This window comes from Theropithecus gelada, chromosome 1, assembly GCF_003255815.1.
Source record: "Theropithecus gelada isolate Dixy chromosome 1, Tgel_1.0, whole genome shotgun sequence".
NCBI classification, from domain to species: Eukaryota; Metazoa; Chordata; class Mammalia; order Primates; family Cercopithecidae; genus Theropithecus; species Theropithecus gelada.
The window spans coordinates 113,844,276-113,869,945 of NC_037668.1; the positions used below are offsets into that span (position 1 = coordinate 113,844,276).

General features: G+C 35.0%; 1 protein-coding gene across 1 annotated transcript in view; it reads right to left on the reverse strand.

The window, feature by feature from the left end:
- Nucleotides 1-25,670, reverse strand: part of COL24A1 (collagen type XXIV alpha 1 chain) — a 392,112-nt gene that overhangs the window by 188,859 nt on the left and 177,583 nt on the right. Inside the window, exons 21-24 of the mRNA XM_025390892.1 lie at nt 21,968-22,021; nt 20,861-20,905; nt 15,676-15,729; nt 11,178-11,222 (exon numbers count right to left, since the gene is read on the reverse strand). Of these exons, the coding sequence (XP_025246677.1) occupies nt 11,178-11,222; nt 15,676-15,729; nt 20,861-20,905; nt 21,968-22,021 (198 nt within the window). The remainder of the gene's footprint in view (nt 1-11,177; nt 11,223-15,675; nt 15,730-20,860; nt 20,906-21,967; nt 22,022-25,670) is intronic.

A 25,670-nucleotide genomic window follows, 5' to 3' on the forward strand; every position in this document is an offset into this window, starting at 1 on the left:
CCTTCCCCTGATTATCCCACAAAAAAATGCTGTGCTCTTTTATTATAGCCATAAAATATTGTATCATAATGGATTTTTACTTGTCTCTCAATGAACTCATAAAAAGCAAGAATTTTTTAAACTATTTATCTGTAACACCTAACAGTATGTCTGACAAACAATTGGTATCCAAAATATATTTGTGGAATAGTGACAATCTCAAAAAGCCAGTAGATTAAGGTTGTAAAGAATGGATGCAAAACATATTACATATGTAGAATTTATAAGAGTTAGTAGCTCACTGAGAGCAAGTACAAAGGAAAAGAGGGAATACAAAAAAAAAAATGCTGAACTTTAATCACCTGGTAACTGGAGAGTGTGGTACCAATTCAGAAAATAGTAAGAGGAGGGGGTGAATTGAATTTTAGAAGAAAGGTGATGAGTGAAGGTTTGAACCCAGTAAGCATTAGGCCTGAAAACCTGAAAATAGCCTCAAACAAAGGCACAAATAAGTTTTAACTTTACTAAAAAGTACAGATCAGGGGATGCTTTCAGATTTAACTTCATCTGTCATTGATTTCATAAACAGAAGTTACCCTTCATGATTCAGTTTGTGCTTCACGAATCATGGCGCTTAAAGGACTTAAGATCCAGAAGAGAAAAGACATGCAAATAAAAAATGGCAAGAAGTGGAAATAGAAACATGTATAAAATACAGAGGATACTTGATGTGAAATATAGAAGTGATACTGGCATTGACTTGTAGAAAAAAGAGTATTTGTGAACTCAAGAAGTTGGGTGGGACATTAGAGGCAACTAGTAGAAGCCAGGTGAGCTGTGATTCATTGTGCCTTACCTCCCTCCAGCTATCATGAACTGCTTACAGTACAGTTATGCAAACGCTCCAGGTCATTTCATGCCTCCATGTTTTATTCTCATGCTGTTGTTCCCATTGAAATGTCCTTCCTTATTTTGACTGCTTCACAAGAATCTGTTGCATTTTCAGACTTAGATTAAGCACACTAATGTCCTCTGAGTATACAGACAGTAGCAAATAAATTTTTAAAATTACTTTCATTTCTTAATTTATCACAGTTCAACATACACGTAGTGTCAATGTACAACTATAAGACATGTGGTCACTGCTGTAGAAGAGTTTTCTGTATGGATAGTTCAAGTAAAAAAGTTACTGTGATATCAAACAATGAATGCTAAGAGCCATAATAGTGTAGATAAAAGTGCTGAAAAGGCTAAAGAAGGAAGAAACGCAATCTAACTGGGCATGGAGATGAGAAAAGACTTCATGGTTGAGCAGGTAATTTAAGATGGATCTTGAAAGTTGATGTTTGGTGGACAATGAGGGTGGGAAAGTGAAGGTCTTTAGAGGTGACAGAAACAGCTTGAAACAAAGGCATAAATAAATGAGTGATGTTTAATGAATATTGAGTGGCCAGATCATAGGCAGTAAGTTGGAAAGTGTAGGAATAACAACTGTAAAGATAGGTGAGGAATATATTGTGGGTGATCTTAAAAGTCAAAATAAAATTTTTTACAATTTATATTCTTAAAGCCTCTACAGACTCATTTTCCTCCTTATAATCTACTATGTCCTATTCCCCCAGCATTTTTTGGAGGCATTTATATCATCTTGGTCTTTTCTGATTTTAGTGACAGCAAATTGATTTTATCAACACACCAGAAAAACATAGATTCCAAAACTCATTAATCAGAAAAGTGCTGAGAAAAACAACCCTGTATCTCAGCTGTTATTATTTTTCCATTTTCAACTGAAAATGAAAAGGTTATATACTTATAAAAAGTTTTCTATAGGTGGCTACATTTGTGGTTAAAATAAAATCCAGATTTCAATCAATTACTTTTCTTATAGTCAAAAGAAGAGCGTTCATATATTTGTGGTCAAAATGCTATGCTACTTCCCTCAAGGGGCTGCTTAGTACCATTAATGAAGAAAAGAGACATTTCATAAACAGAAGATAGAGTCCAAATTCAAAATATCTCAACCTGATAGGAAACATAAGTTTAATGACATTCTCTGATAACTTTTTCAAAATAATAAAATAAAAAGTCACTAAAACTTAAAATATGGAAATGCTTTGATCTGTAAAGCAAGACTTCAAAAAACATGCAAAGTGTTCAGAAAAATGTTTCTTGTGAACATCTGCACCTAAAGAACAGATTTCACTCCTCTTGAACATATTTTCTGGTAAGATTCTTAAGTGTTTGTTAAGCAAAAAAAGTGATAAATTCCAGAAAAGTACTTTAGATATACATGTGGTTGTACATGTAAATGCAAATTAATTCATTATGTTCACACTACACAAAATAAATAAGTGGTAGCAACACAATTTGTCTGCTAATTTGAATCTGTTTTCTGATTTGAAAGTAAGAGTTGAAGAAATCACATTTGTGTTTAATATTTCTTAATGATAAAAGACAAATTAGGCAGAATCACATATGGTAGATTCATTTAACAAAATCTTGTACATCTCAAATAAAGTATAACCTTCTAGGACAGGAAAGGGCAAACTACAGCCTGTAGGCTACCTCCTGCCAGCCGTCTGTTTTTGTAAATAAAGTTTCCTGGGAACAGAGCCAGGCTCATTCATTTATGTATTCACTATGGCTGCTTTCATACTACAACAGTTGAGCAGCTGTGATAGAGACCATATGGCCTGAAAGTCTAAAATATATACTCCCTGGCCCTTTATAAACAAGTTTCCTGACCACCATTCTATAACGTTTGTAACCTTTAAGTTTTAAAATTTAGTACATTGATTACATAGACCTTAATACCTTTTTTAAAAAATCACAACCACAATAATTTTTCACTATTTTTACTCTCAGATTATAATTCGGCCATCATCTTCTCTAAGAGTGGTAGTGTCAACAGGTGGCCCAAAGCAATGCCTTTACCTTTGCCCCTTCCATTATTTCCATCAGTCCATCCTATTCTTTAATACCAACAAGCAATATATTCTCCATTTTATAGATCCTGACCATAAAGTATCGTTAGAAACCTTTGCTATTTTTACTGATGTGTAAATAAAAATAAGATAATGCACTACTAATAAATGCAAACAGTATAGTTTTCATGCAAACTAGCTTCAGGGGAAGTCCCTTGACAGCCTCTTCCAATCAAAATGCCACCCCTCGGGCCTTCTGTATAGAAAGTTAGAGCTGCCATTTCCTCAAAAGTTGTGATTAACACTTCATAATATCCCTACCTAAGAGAATAGTAACATATTTTTGGCAAAATAAAGCCAGAGTTTCTCTATCAATACATTTGTCCTTATGACAGCTGCCAAAACAACTTTTACTTCTTTTTCTTAGAGTATCTTATGAAAGAGGACTAATGTTTTGGCAAAATATGTGTATAATCTTTTCTCATTTTCTAGATCATATACCACTTAAAGATCAAGTCTTACTTTACTGTTTTCTCTAGCACACAGTAAGTGTTCAGTAAGTGTTTTCTGAATGCTAGAATAAATAAAAGAGAAAAATACTAGTTTTTAACGGTATCTTCCTTTTGTTTGGCTATAAAAATCACAGTATCCTTCTGAAACACAGAAACATAAGTACACGATGAAGAAAAACATGAGACACACATATTTGTAGACAATGAATTTACTTCAAGTCACAGAATAAAAATGTTTAACCCTATTAGGATTCTAACTATTAATGTCCCAGGCACATATACAGAATTACATTGAATGTGATTTAAAAAAAATAATCCTTAGGAGTAAATCCTTAAAAACCAGAGGTTATTAAAAAATATTATTTCTATCAATTCTAAAACAAGTAAGGTAATCAAGTTTACATTTCCTTAGTCTGAAGGCTAACCGGCTAATTGCCTCTGAGGGCAGTAAGCATGTTAAATACTCACATCTGAAAAAGACTGATGCTATTGGAAAAACAAAGTTTCATTTTAATATCTCTTTTATTTTTATTATTTTGAAGAAGTGGTTTATTGTTTTTACAATTTGGGCAATCTGAAAAATTTTATTAGACTAAGAAGGGTACTCTCTTGTTTATTACTCTTTAATATGGCATGTATGATAATTAGCTTGTTTTCTATACCAGTACATGAATGCTAGGTCTAATTCTTTTTCAGTTTCGAAGATGATAAATATCAAATACATGATCCTAACACATAATAATTTTGTATGTCTGTAGTTTTTCAGAATAGCTTCTCAAACCATAATATGGTATGTGTGGCCCCATGACCTCTAACTTCATGCAGTAATAACAGGGTTATACTTATTCATTAGAAAGACAACTGAAAATCTTCAGCTGATTGCTAAGAGGAAGCAGGATGATAGGCAGAAGTTAAAGATATCTCCTTTTCAGTCCCAGCTCTGCTGCGATATGACCTGACTTTGGACAAGCTTCTTGACTTCTCTGAAACATAAGTTCCTTTTGTATAAAATAGGAATAATAATAATTATTTTCCAGGGTGACTATGAGGATTAAATAATACAATATATGCAAAGTGTCTGGCATATTATCAGTTCTCAATAAATGGTAGCTACTTTTTATCATATTCAGGTAAACATCCTCCTGATGATGAAATGTATCATGGATACACATTTCATATAACTTTCCATTTCCTGAGAAAAATTACTACCCCCTATCATATAGAAGGTATAAAACAGCTTTATTGCTGTTTTATAGACATGAGTAGCCTAAAAACAGGAGGGGTAGATGACATTCTTTAAGATAAAGGCACTGAAACTACAAAGGCCCTAGTTAGGCATAGTTGTAGCGTTATACTGCAGTTCTTCCTGCTTGGCTGAATGGTACCACCAGTATCTGGGTCTTTCCCTCAAGGAAATATGACTTCTTATGATTTACATAGGTACCTCTAAAACTAGCAGTCTCCTATTGATACGGAAGCAGGGTGGGGAAGTGCAGGGTAGGGAAGGCCGGGGTAACTAGCCAGGGCTCCACCCTCAGGCCTGTGCCTAGGATGGCCCACCATGCTCCCCATCCTGTGCCCATATAAGCCCAATACCTTAAGTAGACACAGACACAAACGGGTGGACATCAAGAGGAGCAGAATAACACAACAACAGACACCAGCAGGCCATCTACGGGGAGACCACATGGAATTCAGTTGGTGTAGGTGGAGAAGAGTCCAGCCACTGGGCGGCCTGACTCTAAGGGAAGACCACCTTCCCACTCCATCCCCTTTTGGCTCCCCATCTGGCTTGCTGAGAACAACCTCCACCACTCAATAAAACCTTACACCCACCCTCCAAGTCCACATGTGATCTGATTTTTCCAGTACACCAGGGCAAGAATCCGGGATACAGAAATCCCTCTGTCTTTGTGATAAGGCAGAGCATCTAATTGAGCTGATTAACACAAGCCGCCTGCAGATGGCCAAGCTGAAAGAGCACACGGTAACACATGCCCAGTGGGGCTTTGGGAGCTGTAGACACTCAACCCTAGATGCTGCCATGGGATTGGAGCCCCAAAATGCTACACACTACCTGCCCGTCTGCATGCTTCCCCTCGGGGTTTGACAGCGGGACACCAAAGAAATGAGCTACACCCCTATTGCACACCCTGCAAGGGGGATAAGGGAACTTTTCCCATTTCATTATTAATGAAAGAAAAAATTGGAAATAAAATAAAACGAACATGTATCAAGCTAATTTCATGGTAATTCTACTAGAGGGCAGCAAAACCAATCACTGTATCAAATGAGGTTTTATGCTGAGCACTTCCACGATATTTTTTTCTGGCTCTTTCAAAGTCTTTCCTATTTCCATCACAAATACATTAAGTTATATTTCCATAATTCTCAGAGGCAAATAACATATGACAATATTTTTAAAAGTAAATTGCCAGCTGGGCTTAAGATATTACAGAGCAAAATTTTATTTTACCCTTTTTACATCTCCTAAATATTAATTCCCAAGGATGCACTTTAAATTTAAAAACAGGACAAATTGATGATTACCTGATGCAGAAAAGAGAGACTTGGAGCTGGAAATAAAATTTTTGGATTTGAAATCCAGGTCTGTTACTTACTCACTGTATGAATTTGGATACATTACATAATTTCAATAAATTTCAGTTTCCTCATTTATAGAATGCAATAAGAAAACTTACTTTATAAGAGTTGTTTAAAGACTAAATGAAATTAACAGGACTTCAATAAATACATTTATTTCTTTTTTCTTCCTCCACTGACTCCACCTCTTTTTGCTTTTGAACGAACTGGTTATAACCCAGCTTGGAATCAGTCATGAGAGGATTTATGATTCTAAAGGTTTTGTAATGAGAAACAGAATACCTGATTTTGAGGATTATCCATGCCTTTCTATTCTTCTTCCTCTCTGCTCATTGGTCATTTATTATACATTAGCACACCAGAGGGGAGGCAGAAAAACAGAGAGGACACAGTAGCTTTCTCATGAAATCTTACTTTGTTCACCAAAGTCTACACGTAAAGGAATAATTGTGGTAAATCAAATAAGTTGGGTTATATTTTAAGAAATGAAACAATGTGGCCAGACTACTGGGCAATCATCTGAAAATCTTCAAGTGGGGCAGAAATGTGGCAACTGAAACTCAGTGTAACCATGGAAACTGTGAAAAAATAAATTCACATTTTACATTTAAAATACGAGACCAGAAAATGATCCTAGAAATCCCTACCGATTATTTGCCAAAGACATCCCCAGTTTCCTGTTATAGGTAAAAGGCCTGTTTGATTTAAGCATCAACAGTAAAGAAAACATAATAGGAGTCATTATCCTACTCATGAAGAAAGCTGTGAAATCACTGCCTGTAAAATTCTTTACTCTAGTTCTGTTTGCTCCAACATCAGAAAGACATAATGAAACTAGAAAAAGGCCAGAGAAACTTGGAGCCAACCCAAATGCCCATCAATGATAGACTGGATAAAGAAACTGGCACATATACACCATGGAATACTATGCAGCCATAAAAAAGAATGAGTTCATGTCCTTTGCAGGGACATGGTTGAAGCTGGAAACCATCATTCTCAGCAAACTAACAGAGGAACGGAAAACCAAACACCGCATGTTCTCATAAGTGGGAGTTGAACAATGAGAACACACAGACACAGGGAGGGGAACATCACACACTAAGGCCTGTTGGGGGATCGGGGGCAAGGGGAAGGAGAGCATTAGGACAAATACCTAATGCATGCAGGGTTTAAAACCTAGATGACAGGTTGATGGGTGCAGCAAACCACCATGGCACATGTATACCTATGTAACAAAACTGCACATTTTGCACATGTATCCCAGAATTTAAAGTACAATTTAATAAATAAAATAAAATAATAAAATAAAATAAAAGGGACAGAGAAAAGAAGTCAAATTTGCAGGTGAGAGGAAGACTAGAAACATCAAAATTCTTAGAAAAAAGTCATGGATTCTTAGAACTGGAATTATCCTGAGACGTTCTGTATACCATTTCCTTGTGCTTTCAGAATATTCCTGATAAATCCTAAATAGTTTAGTTATCAAAGGCCTAATTGTACACTGGAGACTGACTAGAATCCTCCCCTGATTTGCAGCCTACCTCCAATCTGTTACCTCAAATATCTTCAAAATATATCTACTTCTCTTTATCTCCACTGGTCTAAATCATCTTTCTCATTCATACAGACTACTGCAGTAGCATTCTCATTGGTTATCCTCTTCTACTTCAGGTCTTCAAAGCCATGTTCTAACTTCCCAATCCATTGCAACAAGAGTGATCTTAAACCTCAAATTAAATAATGACATTGGCTTAATTAGCATACCTTTAGCGATTGTTCATTGACCTTAGGTTCAAGTGCAGAGTAATAAACATGGTCCTAAATGATTGGCTCCTGCCTCCTTCACTAGGATCATCTCACATACCTTCACCCTTTGTTCATCAAAGTTTATCCACACCAACTTTATTTCAGTTCCTCAAAACAGCAGCTACCATCACACATAACAATAACCTCCACCACAACAGCTAACATTTATCAAGTTTTTAACTACATGACTGGCATTGTATCATGTTTAATCCTCATAAGAAAATCTATAAGGTAGTTATTTTCATCATTTTATTGCTGAGAAAAAACAAATATTTAGAAACATTTAGTAATTTCTCCATAGCAAGGTAGGTGGCAAAGGTGGAAACAATGTTATATTGCATATTCCAGGGAAATTTTTTCCCCACCCCTTCCCTGGCTAGCTCATATCATTCTTTATGATTACTACTCATATGTCATTTCCTCAAAACAGCCTTCTCTCATCTACTGATCTAAAATTGGCACCCTTGTCATAGTCCCTTGTACTTTTTCTTTATAGAATGTATCACAGTTTACATATTTCTTTATGTGACTATTTAATATCTGTCAAACCTCCAATAGACTGTAAGTTCCATGAAGGTAGGGACTATATGTTTAAAAATGTGCCTGGTGTAATCAATAAATATCTGCCTAATAAATGACTGAAAAAAGACATCAAACCTTCTAATAATAAGATGTTGGATCATTCTATGGAAAAGCCTATTTGAGTGTTAAAAATTCTATTAAAATATTCTTGCCTACGTTAAACCAAAAGCTGTTCCCTTATAATGTCTATCTACTGATCCTAATATTGGTCTCTTGGCCAATAGTGAAAAAGAACATTTTTTTTCTTTACAGCTCTTCAGATACTTTCAGCCTAGACAGTTTAAGACAGAGAAGACTGGTAATTACGGTTAGATAATTCCAGATTTACTTCTAAACATCTGAATGCTAGAATGTGGAAGATGAGAGGGCATCTTTTGAAATTAGAGACTCATCTGGGGCACATTTATGGAAATTAATTCTTTGTATACTATAAATAATTGCAAGAGGCAGACATGAAATATCGGTGGGACTGCTGTGCTTGGCACACTCTATCACAAATTGAATTCTAATTGGTATAAATCTAGAAACAAACAAACCTGGAGGAGGGCCAGTTAAAAGCAATTAATGACTATACAAAAAGATTGAGCAAAGTAAAAATCAGCTACTACAATTACAAGATAGATGTCATGAAGTACAACTGTACCTTCTCCTATCTCTCAAGAATTTTCCTGGCAACAGAGCTCTGGATTAGATGAACTATATTTCTAAGATTTGGAAATTAGAAAGGCAAAATGAAAGCCAGAATTACTGAGAAACAAAAATATTCTTCAGACATTTTATATATTTGAATTAACCTGATATAGTCCGTAATTTTTTAAAGAAGGCTTCATGTGCCATCCTTAACAAGAAAGATAGAATCTCGAAGTTGGAAAGGTCTTTTTGTCTAATAACTTATCACATGCTTAAAGACTCTCTACAACATTTATATGAGATAGCTATCGAACCAATATTAAAACATCCAAGCATGGCATAAAGCAGAGATTTGGATTTTGAGTTAGGAGCTCTGGGTTTAAATCTCAATTCAGTAATTTATTAGCTATATAACTTTGAACTGGTTACTCAATGTGTGCCAGATTCCTAATTTTAAAAACCAGAATAACAAAATATATCTTTTAAAGCTGTTTGAGAATTAAATACCATAATATGAAATGTCACTTAGCATTATACCTAGTACATCGCAAATGTTCCATAAATGTTATTTTCCCTCCAGTGACAAAAATCTACTACCTGCCAAGATAGTCCATGTCCTCTTTGGAAAGTACCGGCAGTGGGTTCTTATACTGTGTGGAATTAGTCCAAAACTATTAGGTAAATGACACTTAAAAGTTTAATATGTAAGATATTATTTTAAGAAAATATGTTCTTCATTAGTATTTTAACTTTGGATACCAACTTTATATATATTTCTTAAGCAATTTGTCACTCAGAAAAGGCAGAATTTGAGTAACCTTAGAGAAATATAAGTTACAATCATATCTGACTAGAAGCCTTTAATAATCTAATTCATATAAATACTTCCTTGAAACTTTCCCAGAAAAAACAAGAACAAAAAGTTCTCCTTCTAGTGACTCAGGGTTAATTAAGTATGGCAATGATCTTTTAAGACTACACAGATACTCTTCCTATTTTTATTAACAATTAATAACAAAAAATCAGTATCAGAAATGTTTTGTTGTTTTGTCACAAGACCAAGATTTATAATTGTTTAATTATTTAATCCTATAAAACAACCATATAGAAAAAAAATGTTTTAAGTCATAAGAAATAATTATCTATTTTGTGACAATTAATTTAGCACACTCTGTAAATAAATTCACTTTCCTGGTGTTAATTTAATGTTCCACTTTTTATATGCTACGTAAGTTCATTTGTTAGAGAATATTTTGGCTGGCTTTCTTCACTGTAAAAAATAAAATTACTTCTAACAAATCTGATTCAAATACAACATGAAGCCTGTTCTTCCACAATAATATTAATTCGAACAATTCAATCTTTATTTGAGGAACACAATTATACTTTCCAACTCAATATGTCTTAGTTTACCTCAACTTTTCAAACCTAAAGAAAAATTACCTTCAAGCTATTAAATTATTATATAATTTAATAAGTTTTTTAATAATGAAAAATGGCTGAGCGCTGTGGCTCACACCTGTAATCCCAGCACTTTGGGAAGCTGAGGCAGGTGGATTACTTGAGGTCAGGAGTTCGAGATTAGCCTGGTCAACATGGGGAAACGCCGTCTCTACCAAAAATACAAAAATTAGCCGGGTGTATTGTGGCGCACACCTGTAACTCCAGCTATCCCAGAAGGCTGAGGCAGGAGAATCGCTTGAACCTGGGAGGCAGAGGTTGCAGTGAGCCGAGATCGTGCCACTGCACTCCATCCTGGGCGACAGAGCAAGACTCCATCTCAAATAATAATAATAATAATAATAATAATAAATATAATTAATGAAAAATTGTAAGGTCAAATTTAGATTGAAGCTATCAGAATAATATTGAAAACCAAATATTAGAAACAATGTTTCTGAGGTCACAAATATAGTTTATATTGGATGAAAACATCATCAATTGTGTTTTCTCTCATTTCTCTCTTGTACATTAGGATTTATTTGTCAGTAGAAACATCACAAGTAAGTTTAAATTTGTAGTAGATAAGAATTACTCTGATTCTGAGTAACTTGATTATAGCGAACATAATCATGGCTAATATGATTCCTAAAAATGCTTACAGTTGATTAAAAAAAATAAGAGCATAAAATAAGCTTACTGTTTCACCAATTTTCCCAATATTTCCTTGATCTCCTACTTCTCCCTGTCAAAAAAGAATATAAAGTTGCAAAAACAGTTATTTTTCAAGCTAGATTATTCATGACAGTTTCAACTTTCATTTTTAATGCAATTATCTAGTCATAACCTAGAAAAAGGCAAAGGAAATTTCGGTTACTTAAAACTTTGTTATAGGTGCAGCAAACCACCATGGCACACGTTTACCTATATAACAAACCTACATATCCTGCACATGTACCCCAGAACTTAAAATAAAAATTTTTAAAAACTTATGTTAGAGTATTTCTACGAAATGTGGCCTACCCTCTATTTTCATTCAAATAGTAATGTATCAGTCTGTTCTTACACTGCTATAAAGAACTACCTGAGACTTGGTAGTTTATGAAGAAAAGAGGTTTAATTAACTCACAGTTCCACGGTTTAACACCAAGCATGACTGCGAGGCCTCATGGTGGAAGGTAAAGGTGAAGCAAGCACAACTTCACATGTTGGAGCAGGAGAGAGTGAGAGCAAAGGGGGAAGTGCCACACACGTTTAAGCCATCAGATCTCGTGAGAACTCACTCACTATCACAAGAACAGCAAAACGGAAATCTGCCCCAATGAGCCAATCGCTTCCCACTAGGTCCCTCCTCCAATTTGACATGAGAGTTAGGCAGGGACACAAATCCAAACCATATCAGGTAATAATCTATTTTCTTAAAAAATATTCTCCTATTCGTGACTTTTAATCACTTTTATAAATAAAATTTTTAAAAATAAAATCTTTATTGAGGTGTACTCTGTAAAAGGCAGAGTAGTAAGCACGGTGAAAGGTATTTTTTATTTTTTATTTTTTTTTGAGACGGAGTCTCACTCTGTCCCCCTGGCTGGAGTGCAGTGGCTGGATCTCAGCTCACTGCAAGCTCCGCCTCGCGGGTTCAGGCCATTCTCCTGCCTCAGCCTCCCAAGTAGCTGGGACTACAGGCGCCCGCCACCTCGCCCGGCTAGTTTTTTTGTATTTTTTTAGTAGAGACGGGGTTTCACCGTGTTAGCCAGGATGGTCTCGATCTCCTGACCCGCACGGTGAAAGGTATTAAGAAGAATGAAATTAAAGTCTTTCCCACAGGGATATTCTATTTGCTCAAATAGAATCAATACATGGGACAGGTTAAGTACTCTAGGAGCAGGCACCCTGTGAACTGGAACAGCTAGAGCTGGCATCACTGGAGAAGTAACGCATGTTCATAACCTCTGAAGCAAAATTTTGCAGTCCATAATGCTCTGAAAACTCAGAGTTTTTCACAACTCATTTGGTGGCAAACTTGACCTAACTTGGATTGATTTGGCAGTAAAGCTTATTTTGTTCTGAATAAGGCCATTTATAGTCTTGATGTATTCCAATTAATCTGAACATCCTTACATTTCACTACAGAAATATTAATATATCTAATTATGGTATGCTGTTGCACACCCTTCTGGTAGTGGTAAATAAAATATACTATATGCGACATGTTACTTTTCAAAAATCCAAACATTAATGATTTCCAATAATGGATTATGAAACTGTAAGCGGGGCCCTGAAAAATATGGGATACTTAACACTGGTAATGAGGAAGGGCCATTTTTGGTGGTGAGGAATGGCATCGGCAAAGGTATAGATTAACAAAAGGTAAAAGATTAAGTTCAAAGTACCACAGAGACACACTCTAATAGCAATATACATTTTGTGTACAGAAACAGATTAAATATGTTATGTCTAAAATTAATCAATTACTGTCTAAACATTAATAATTATATTCCAGTGTAGAACAGTAAGATGTTAAGATACTGAACAATATTGTAGCCAATAATGATGTGTGGCTACTGAATATTTGAAATAGGCTGGTCTCAATTGAATTGTGATATAAGTATAAAAAAATGCATCAGATTTCAAAGGCTTTCTACAAAACAAGAATATAAAACATCTCATTAATAATTTCAATATTGATTACATGTTTAAAGGATATAATATTTTGATATCTTGAGTTAAATAAAATGTACTATTAAATTAATTTTACTTCTTTCTTTTCACTATTTATTTATTTATTTATTTATTTTTGAGACGGAGTCTCGCTCTGTCACCCAGGCTGGAGTGCAGTGGCCAGATCTCGGCTCACTGCAAGCTCCGCCTCCCGAGTTTATGCCATTCTTCTGCCTCAGCCTCCCAAGTAGCTGGGACTACAGGTGCCCGCCACCTCGCCCGGCTAGTTTTTTTGTATTTTTTTAGTAGAGACGGGGTTTCACTGTGTTAGCCAGGATGGTCTCGATCTCCTGACCTCGTGGTCCGCCCGTCTCAGCCTCATAAAGTGCTGGGATTACAGGCTTGAGCCACCGCGCCCAGACTCTTTTCACTATTTAATGTGGCTCATATCTGTGGTTCATATTGCATTTCTATTCGATAGTGGTGATTTTAAGCACTGAAACTTAATATTCATCATGAGTGATCACTGAAATAAACTTTCAAAGTCTACACAAGTTTTCTTTTCAGTTTCTGTATGTATTTAGATAAATAGTAAAGAGTGAAGCACTGCAGTAGGTTTTAGTAACTAACTTTAACAGGCAGCTCATTAGACAGCATTTATGGAAAATTTATGGAAGAATAATATATGGATTATTAGTTTTCTAGTATTTTTCCCTCCTTACCCATAGGTTACCCTTCTTAAATTCCAAAAAAGATGAACCCTTTGTGCTACTTAGTTTTAAGGGAAGTTTGTGTTAACAGTCAAAAAGCAAAAGTTGTTTGCAGATTACTTGCATTCTTTAGTTTCAGAGTCTGAAGGTAAGAAGTTACTTGTCTTTGACAACAACGAAAGAGAGAGAGAGAAGCTATTTCCCCAGGCCTAGAAAGATAACACAGATCTAGGGTTCTATGAAGAGTGTGTTCCTTAACCAACTCCCCGAGGGAGTGCCAGGTCTCAGTTAATAGCTACATGATGTACTGAAATGCAAATTTCAGTGACAGCTAGGAAGGAATGAACATTACAAAATTTCCTCTGTTTACTAGGTAACACAGAAGCCGCCTAGATTCTGGTGTGATTCTAGGGAGAGAAAGTATAAAAATAACTAAGATTCTGTTTCTTGCCAATTTCACTGGATGGTAGCTCACAGTTGGATTTCCTAGCACTATTTGGCAGTCCAGTAAAGGAGAATTGTTAATCCCAGTAAAGGCGAATTGATTAAGCCTTCTGTTTATAAATACTACTACCCTATTTTCCAGAGGACTTTTGTATGTAACTTGAGAAAGAGTCAGGTACACATATTCTGCCCCAGGATAACTTTAGCCTCATACATACTGATACATTAAAACATACTTTAGCTCATATTTCTTTATCAAGCTCGAAAAGTGTTGTTTAGCTTTTCCTTAGGTTCCAGCATCATAAAAAGGATGAATTTAATTTAAAAAAATTTGCTTTAGGAAACTTAGTAAAAATGCTGTGACTATGTCAATTTATAGTTAAATTTTAAATTTGAAAAACTTACCAATTCTTATAAGCTAGTTTCTTTCAGGTCTCAATTCTGTATGTAATAAACCATTGCATTACTTTATATTTGTTGGTGTTATAAAAAAATTATCCAAGACCTTGGAAATAAAGTAAATAGTAAGTGATACATCTTCTTAATATCATAAAGTGATGAAGGTTACCCAGTGATTATCTAGTGAATATACTTAGACTCACTGTTTACTAGTGATTAAAAGATCCAGACTTAGTAAAGTTATATGAACTTGTAGATTTCTACCCAGTAGAATTGATAACCCCAGAAGTTATGGTTTATTGCCCTGTATGCAACCCACAAATCTTATCCTAACGTTTCTTTATTAAATCACATACATATGGCGGGCGCCTGTAGTCCCAGCTACTCTGGAGGCTGAGGCAGGAGAATGGCGTGAACCCGGGAGGCGGAGCTTGCAGTGAGCTGAGATCCGGCCACTGCACTCCAGCCTGGGCGACAGAGCGAGACTCCGTCTCAAAAAAAAAAAAAAAAAAAAAAAAAAAAAAAAATCACATACATAGATATAGAATATAGATACAGACATAATCACAGATACACAGATTGGGCATCCAAGATCCAAGATCTGAAATAATAAATGTTCCAAAATCTGAAACTTTTTGAGTACCAGCATGACATTGAAAGCAAATGCTCATTGGAGCAAAAATCCAGATTTTTGGGTTTGGGATGCTTAACTTGTAAGCATGTATAATACAAATATTTAAAACTCCAAAAAAATCTGAAATCTGAAACACTCTGGTTCCACGCATTTCAGACAGGGGATACTCAACCTGCATATAAACAGATACAAATATAAAGATACAGATTCTTAGTTGCTCTTTGTAACAGTTTTAACATCTTACCGGTTCTTTTTAAGTTGATGTGTTCATTTCATATTTGTATGAAAGTCATAATTTTATGTTTCTGAAAATTATATTTTAAAACTGATAATAAAGTCAGTTGCTTTACCTTTAAGCCTTCTGGACCTGGTTCACCTGCATACCCCTTTTGACCTGGTTTTCCCTAGAACAGAACAGAATGAAAGAAGAAAGTATATATGTTTAGTCATTCTCATTTTTGAAAGTTTCCTAAGATATATGAAATTTAGACTATTCTTATAAAATTAAACACTTTAACATTATTTGATAAATGTATTTCATCATACTCATTCGCCATTCATTCTACAAATATCCAACTGTCTACTGCGTGCCATGAACAGTTCTAGATGCAGAGGATCGAGGACTGCACTAAACATACCTGCCCTCATAGAGCTTATATTTTAGTGAGAATAACATTTTAAAAAATTAGTAAAATATTAGTATGTTAGGTAGTGGTAATATGAAAGGCAACAAATCAAGCAAGGAAGGGATATATAAACTGTTGTGGGAATTTTATTGAAAGTGTTCATAAGATTCCAGAAAGAAGACCTCACCAAAAAGTTGTTTGCAGATTACTTGTATTCTTACTTTAGTTTTCAGAGAGTCTAAAGGTAAGAAGTGACTTGTCTTTGATGACAATGAGAGAGAGAGAGAGAGAGAGCGAAGCTACTTCCCCAGGCCTAAGGAGAGAAGAGAGATCCCAGGGTTCTGTGAAGAGTGTGACCCTTGACCCTCAACCAACTTCCCTAGCGAGTGCCATTCCCTGGGGGAGTTGGCAGTTTGGTGGCATTTGAATAAAGACCTAAAGAAAGGGACAAGTTATATGGATATCTGAAAGAAAAGTATTCCAGGCCAAGGAAAAGGGCATGTGCACAGGCACTACAGCTAAAATGTGTGTAGTATGTTGGAGAAACCAGGAGAAGCTGAAGAATTGAGAGGAGAAGACCAGTAAAGTGATGAAGTCAAAGAAGGAAATGGGGAATGAGAAGTCAGGTCACATAGGGCCTTGTAGGTTGTAGTTAGGACTTTGACTTTTATCTGAGTGAGACAGGAAGCCTTAGACAAGGTTTAAGGAGAAAACTGATAAGATCTAAGTTTTAACAGGATCACTTTGATTCCAGGGTAGAAGAAGAGAGTCTGAATAAGAGTCTAGTACAATAATTCAAGTGAGAGATGATGGGGGTGTGAATCAGGGTGGTAGCAGAGTGGCAAGATTCTGGATATAATATGAAGGTAGAGCTTCCAGGAACTGCTGGTGGGTCATGTGTGAAATGTGGGAGAAAGAGAAGAGTCAAAAATGAATCTCAGGATTTTAATGTAAGAGTAGCAGACCAAATGAAATGAAGAAGACTGAAAACAGGTTTGGAGGGTAAATAAGAAGCTAAGTTTTGGACATTTTAGTTCGATATGCTTGTTAGACATCTAAATGGAGAGATCTTGTGGTAGTTATTTATACAAGTTCAGAATTTAACAGGTAGAAAGATCTGATAAGAAGAAATAATCTTGGAAACCACCAGCATTTTGATGGTATTTAAAGCCCTAGGCTGGATGACCTCATTTAGCCAGTGAGTATAGATAGAAATGAGAAATCCACAGGCCAAGCTTTGGGGTATTCCAAAACTTAGAATTTGAAGAAATTAGAAAAAATTTAATTTGTGCCAGAAAGTTAGGAGGAAAATCATGGAAGTGAAGAAATTGTTTCTAGGAGGAGAGAGTGATCTTGTCAAATTCTGAAGAATAGAAGTATTGAGTAATAAGAGGACTCTGAGGATTGAGAAATGACAATTGGATCCAGCAATACAGAAACCACTGATCGTATTGATCAGAGTATTTGTATTGTAGTGGTGGGAACAAATGTGGTTTAAGCAGATAGAGGGAAGAGAAAAACTGAAAGAGCACGTATAGACAACAGTTTTGAGGAGTTTTACTGAAAAGGGAAAGATAAAAATAGGGTAACACCCGGAAGGCAAACTGAGACCAAAAAAGTTTTGTTTTTGTTTTTAAGCTGGAAGAATAGCAGCAGCTTTATATGCTGATAGGAATGATTTCGTGTAGAGAAGAGAAAATATAGCAGAGACAGAGAAAACTGTTGGACCAATTATCTTGAGTAGTCAAGAGGACAGAGTATGCAGTAAACAACTGGAAGTTTTCCTTAGCTTGAAAAATGGCCTGCTCATCAACAACAACAGGAAAGGAAGCAGAGTATAGATAGAAGAAGGTGGGTACATGCAATGGCAGAAAACTGTAAGTTCTCTTCTGGTTACTTCAATCTTCTCAGGGAAGTAGGATGCCAGGCAAAGGCTAAGAATAAGGATGAGAGAGAACTGAACGGAGTTTGAAGAAACAAAGTATAAAGTAATAACTTAGAAAAGCAAGAGAATAAATAGATTTGAAGACAGAATTCAGAATGTAATCAAAGGAATAATTATAATGTTTTAAGCAAGATGAGGAATTTGTGATCATAAAGGAGACAAGACACAATGGAAAAGCAGCAGAATCAATGCATTGACATTCCTATTGGGTTTATTAGATTGGATAATGAGAGAGAATGTATTAGAAAGAAAGATGGTGGTTGGGAAATGAGAAGTTTAAAATTGAAAATGAGAGGTCGCTATCACTGGTAATGACAAAGTAAAGGGTATGACTGTAGCAGAGAGTAGCTGAAAAGAATAGAGGATAAGATCAGTAGGGGAGAGCAGGTCCACAGATGAGGTGGCAGGGTATGGTTTTGGGATTAAACTGGTCCACCTCAGAAGATCATCAGACATTAGATTCTCATGAAGATCACACAACCTAGATCCTTTGCTTGCACAGTTCACAACAGGGTTTCTGCTCCTATGAGAATCTAATGCTGCTGCTCATCTGACAGGAGGTGAAGCTCAGGCAGTTAGATGGTCAATACTGAGTGTCAACTTGATTGGATTGAAGGATACGAAGTATTGACCCTGAGTGTGTCTGTGAGGGTGTTGCCAAAAGAGATTAACATTTGAGTCAGTGAGCTGGGGAAGGCAGATCCATCCTTAATCTGGTAGGCACAATCTAATAAACTGCCAGCAAATATAAAGCAGGCAGAAACATGTGAAAAGGCGAGACTGCCCTAGCCTCCCAGCCTGCATCTTTCTCTCATGCTGGATGTTTCTCTGCCTTCCATCATTGGACTCCAGGTTCTTTAGTTTTGGGACTCAGACTGGTCCTCCTTGCTCCTCAGCTTGCAGACAGCCTATTGTGGGACCTTGTGATTGTGTAAGTTAATACTTAATAAACTCCCCTTTATATATATCCTATTAGTTCTGTCCCTCTAGAGAACCTTGACTAATACAAGTGGTAATGCTCATGCCCAGTCCATGGCCTGGGGGTTGGGGACCCCTGCTATATTGGATTTTATTGCTGTTGTCAATTAAGACATGCTCATATTTTTTCTTCTTAAAGTGGAACAGAACAACCCTCTGGCTCACATTCTGTTTTTACTACACATAAAAGATTTAGCCACTTACAACTGTATTTAAGGCTTCTAGTCTTATTAGACGAGAAGTCAAAACATTCTAATTTTTGCTTTTGCCTGCTCGACATTATCGAATAATTTCCTAACAAGCAAAAAGCAAAGCAAAGAACTGAAACCATCCTATTATTATTAAATATCAATTGTTCTCTAATTAAGTTAGACACACAGAACAAGAAATAGAGTTAAGAACCTGAATTATTAGATTTTTTCTATGATATTTACAAAACCAATTCTATTTTTATTTCCACTGCTTGGTAAGAGCCTTAGTGTGACATTTCTTTTATCTTTAATAATACTATTTCAAGCACTGTGTAGGATATTAAGATACAGTTATACATATTTACATTATGGAAAGAATCTCACTGGAATCTGGTATCAGCACATTTTCAAAGTCTTTGGAATCAAGCGATTCAGAGTATCAGAAACAGAATCATAACTTCTTGTCCTACTTAAATTCTATCATATTGTATTGATTTTGATTTGATTGTGTTATACTTGAACATGTAATATTAAAACCTTATTTTCAAATCTAAAAATAGGAACGATATCTTGCAGAGTTGTTTTCAAGATTAAAGATGATTCATATACTTATAGCAATATTAGGCCCCAAATTGATATTCAACGAATAGCAACAACAGTAATTATTAATATTAAGACTGTGTAGACCAGAGGTGAATATGGTTCTCCTCTTTTCAAAGGAAGTAAATTTTGAATAAGATCAATTTTATTGGGCTCAAATTCCAGTTTTTCTGTTATATAATTCTCAAAAAAAATAAAATGAAAACTCTTTTTTACCCCCAATGGGATAGTAGCAATATATGTGCTAGTAAGGTAAAACTGTGAAACAAATAATTACAGTCTTTTTAAATGTAAAAGCATTTTAAGAACCAGTACTTTGGCCAGACATGGTGGCTCACTCCTGTAATTCCAGCACTTTGAGAGGCCAGGTGGGCGGATCACCTGAGGCCAGGAGTTCAAAACCAGCCTTGCCAACATGGTGAAACCCCATCTCTACTAAAAATACAAAACTTAGCAGGGTATGGTGGCACACGCCTGTAATCCTAGCTTCTCAAGAGGCTGAGGCAGGAGATTTGCTTGAACCCAGGAGGTAGAGGTTGCAGTGAGTTGAGATCACGCCACTACACTCCAGCTTGGATGACAGAGTGAGACTCCATCTCAAAAAAAAAAAGAAGAAGAACCAGTACTTTATGATGTTGTCAAGAAAAGAAATGAGATGTATTTCATATGAGTCTAATGCCTCTTAAAATAAATGTAACACATATAACTTAATTATTTCATAAGGTAAACTTTGGTCATGTATACCAAAAATTTTTAAATAATTCATTTCTAGAACTTGAAAACAATTCACATATTACCCATGGTATTATCTGACAAAAACACTGGCAGAAAATACATCTTATTAGCCTTCCATAATTTTACTAACACATTTAGAAAACAGGAAATCTCAGAATATTACTAAAATGGCTAAAGTATTTAGCTTCCTATTACATTTCAAGAAATTTATAAACAATTTGCACAAATTACTAAGTCTATAGACCACCAAAATAGCAAGTAACTACATAGTAGGCATAACATCATTCAAACTATCTTTGAGACTTCCAGTTATTGGCCTATTTTATTTTGGGGCATTTTATGACTATAGTTTGTTTTCATTTTTGTCCTTCACTATAACGTAAAATGTTATGATGTTAAAAACATTTCTAGAACAGCTATTTTCAAGAAAACCACTTATGGAAAATTATACGATACCTACTCGTGGCCCCAGTTCCCCAAAGGGTCCAATTGGTCCTTCTTCTCCCTTAAAAACAAAAATCAGAACATATTATGGCCTAAAATGGGTATTTAAAAATGTAAACTCTTATTTTCTCTATTTATTCTAAAATGTGAGGCTCATTCTGAGATGTGATGAAAATAATGCTGTTATTTTCTTGTACTTTGAACTCCATCACCCCACAACACTTTAGTTTTTTGTGTGAACCTGGTGCATTCTTGTAAGGACCAAAAACTATATGGGTGGATAGAGACTGAAGATGAATATAGAAAAAAATTAAAAGTTTTTATTCATAATTCTCTAAGAGAAAAAAAAGCAGTAAGTGTTTTTACTATATTTACAGACATATTTACTAAATATACTGATTTACCTTTAAAAAATAGTTGATTGCTTTCTGAATAATACATACAGACCTCCCTAGAATCATACAGTATATATTATTTATTTGGTAAACATTTTGCTCAATTCACAATTCAAGTAAAATATAATTTATTGGTTCAAAAATATTAAGTAGTCACAAATAGTAAATATAAATTCTAGTATATATGAGTGAGATTCTGGGTTCAGATTCTTCAGACAATCCACTGGATACTGCTAACATAAATCATTTAATGAATTCAGAACACTGTAAAATGATTCTAAATTCTATTCCATAACTGACAAAATAAAGTGTCAACTTGAAGGCTGGGAACAGTGGCTCATGCCTGTAATCCCAGCACTCTGGGATGTTTAGGTGGGAGGACTGCTTGAGGCCAGAAGTAGGCCAACCTGGCTAAATAGCAAAACTGTGTCTTTACAAAAAATACAAAAATTAGCCAGGCTAATGGTGGTGCACCTGTACTTCCAGCTACTTGGAAGGTTGAGGTAGGAGGATTGCTGGAGCCCAGGAGGTCGAGGCTGCAGTGAGCCAAGATTGCACCACTGCACTCCATCCTGGGAAAGAGAGCGAGACTCTCTAAATAAATAAATAAAATGGTAACTGGAAATCTGATAGTGTTTAAACAAAAACTGAAGGCCTACAATAAATAAAAAGGGAAACTTTTAACTAAAAACCTTGCTGAAGCTGACTGGATATCACTTCTTCCATACCTGAGTTCCTTTGAGACCAGGAGGTCCAGGAGGCCCTCTATTTCCGAGGAGTCCCTATAAAAGCAATATAAACGCACACAACAGAAATTTTAGATCAACTGACATTTTGATAAATCAGCATTAATGTGGAGATGGACAATACTCTTTGAAACCATTCATTTCCCATTAAGAAGTTCTCAAAATGGGTGGCAGAAAACAACAAAGCATCCAAAAACATAGGATAAACTTATTTTTAAACAGTAAGTTAATATTCAAATAATCTGCTCAGTATTTTATTCTTCAACCTCCAGACACCTTTTCAGAAAAAGTATTTCTAAAATGGAAGCAATGGGGCCAATTGTTAAACTGATAAGAGTAAAATAAACAGAGTGTTCACGAAGTCTGAAAACAGATGGAAGAAACAAATGGTGTTTTAATACCTATTAAGAGATCTGCAGAGTCTGGAACTCATTATCTGTTAGTTGACGAATGCATTAGTTCTTCATTACTCATTAGTTGAAGAATATTCTTCAACTTATTTCCCTTTTTGCTACAAGATGACAAAAAGAGAAGAGGAATTTGCAGAAGAAAGTGAGTGTGAATTTGACTAGAAATTTCAAGACTAAAAAAGTATTTTGTTAAACAAAATACATGTTGTTAAAAATCAATTGCTCTCTGAATGAAAACTCTTTCAAAGTAACTATTTTTAAAAAGTCTTAAATCAGAAAACAGTATACGTCTATTCAACATGGCCACATTTTCTTAATAAGTTCTGTTCTCCTAACGACACAAGATGCCAGCAAAGTTCTAAGTTTATTTTTAGAATCATAGTTTGAATGATTGCTTTTAGTCATTTTATAATCATTAAGAAGTTTTATCTAATTTTTAACTGTACTTACATAATTTTTAAATAACTACACCAAAGAGCAAATCTATTAGGTGACTTTGATCTTGTTCTGAAATGCAGCAGAGTGACAAACTACATGGGAATCTTTCCTTCATGTTATATTTTACTCTATACTTGCTGTACTTTAACACAATAAAAACAAAACTCTCTGTCAGTTTAAAAGTCTATAATATAGTATTGTAAGCTTATTACATAAATAGTACCATTCAAGAAACTGTATTACTTTAGGCAATAACCTAACCTTTTAATTCAGCTTTCTTATTTTTAAAAGTAAGATATGGATTAGATTATGGAAATGGGCATATTGTGCCTCATGCCAGTCCAACATATGTTAATCCTTTTACAGGCAAAAGCACCCTAATTTTCCTTAAGGAAAAACTCTCTTCACTCTTCGTGCATGTTGTTTGAGGGGAAGTGACTCCACCTCCGACTGTAACTGTGAACATGTGACAGAGATCTAAGTCAGTCGGTGTATTGTACATCCCCAGAAAAAATGACTGGTCCAGGAATGAGTAAGGGACCCAACTCAGCCCAACTGAAGCACATTTCAAACTTCATGGCACTGCTGGGAATAGCATTAAAAATGAGGTAAAACTGAACAGTGGGAAACCATCCAGGGGACAGCCTGAGAATGAAATCAATGAATCAACAAATGGAGAGAGTTGGAGTGACTGGGCTCTTCTGATATTGTTTAGGGTCCTGAATTCAGCTGTGATTGAATCCCTGAACTTTTCATGTATTTATGTAAGCCTGTTTAAGCCAGGCTTCCACCACTTACAACTGAAATAATCCTGATTTGATACAATGATTTCAAACTGCCTTCAATATCTGAAACTGCTCTTTTAGAATTCAAAGTGAAAGATTTTAAGTGTCTACACTGACTGGAGGTACAGAATTAGAATGTTGTCATATTTGAATTCTACCACCTGTCAGCTAGTTTAATCACTTAATTCATCTGATTGTTCATTTTTCATCTGACATTTTATTAATTTTCTACTATGTATAATGCTCAATTAACAGCACAATATTAGTCCCTAAGTATACAATTATCAGTAAGACAGAGTCCCTGTTTCCAATGAATTCATCATTTATTATGGGAGATGGTCCTTTAAAATAAAACTTACTACTTTGAGAGTTGTAATAGAAGTAGAGGTATATGCAAAGTATAAATAAGAATTTAGAAAAAGAAGCAAAATCCTTTCTGGGAGGATTAGAGTATTTTTAATATATGAAAATGATTTTGTATTGAGTTATAATAGGCTAATAAAAACTTGTAGATAAAAATAAGCATACAATAAAAAATTCTAAACAACTTCTGGGGCTCAAAAGGCTCTAAGAACATACAATATTAAGATTAGGGTGTGCATGAAAAAAACAGGTTCAGCTCCATATCCAGAGTGTAACCTGCAGAGGACTGACTGGTTAAAGGAAATGAGGTCCCCCCTAACTTTCTCATTGAAACTATTTACTCGGGATGGAACCACTTATCCAGGACCAGAAATAATCCTTTCAGTGAAGCAGGCAAATCTAGGCTTCTTTTTCTCTCTTCTTTCAAAACCAAAATTATAATCTCAAAGGAAAAATGAAAGTTGGGTTAAAAGAAAAAAAATCTAGTTATATGCCATTTACAAGAAACACACCTAAAATAGAAAATATGCAAGGCATTTACCAGCCCAAAAGAGCTGATGTAATTACATTATTATTAGATCTAGCAGACTTGAAGGTAAACTACATTATTTAAGTGTGTAACTAAATAATGATTAAAGGTTATATTCATCAAGAAGAGATAAAAAGCATAAATTTTTGTGCATCTAATAACATGAATTCCAAGTATAAAAAGTGACAATTGATGAATATGTAAATAGAGTTGGGCAAATCCACTATTAGAGAGAGAAATTTCAAGACACTTTTCTCCATAAGTCAAGCAGATAAAGACCACAAGAATAGAGAAAACTTAAATACCAATATTAACAAACTTGATCTAATGGTCATCTATAGAATACTGAATCCTTAAATGGGAATTTACATAGTTTACAGGCGCACCTGGAGCATTTGTGCAAACCAACCACAAGAAAGACCATAAGTGTTTATCAGCAGCAGTATCAATTAAAAAATTACAGTATATCTATATAGTGGGTTATACTATACAATGTAAATTAAAAATGAACCTATAGTTATATGTATCAACCTGGATTAAGATGAAAAGACAAAATTGAATGGAAGAAGAAAGTCACTGAAGAATATGTATAGTAGAATTCCATTTACATGAATTTACAAAACACTCAAAGCACCAGATATTGTAGGAGTATATACAGATGGTAAAAGCATGGCCAAAACAAAAGAATATTTACCTCTAAATGCAGAGATGGAGGAGGTAGACACAATTAGAGAGAGACACACAAGGGGCTTCCAACTTTCTGTTTAATATCCTTTATAGGGTTTGTTTTATCATCATTGTTTAAGCTGTGCACATATGTTTCATATTTATCATTTGTTAAATACAAATTTTAAAAAAGTTAAACTGTGCAGAACTGGAAGTAGAGTACAGATCTGAATTCCAGTTCTGCAGTTTACTAGAGATGTAAACTATTTCTTAATCTGTAGAATCATGTTACCATCAGCATTGTAAGGTTGCTGTAGGAATAAACAAAATGATACCTAGAATATAACAGGAACTTAATACCAGTTTCCTTTCTCCTTTTATATCAGACATTAATTAGTAGACATTTCTCAAAGGTAGATATACAAATGGCCAATAAATAAATGAAAAAATGTTCAACATCGCTAGTCATCAAATGCAAATCAAAACCAGAATGA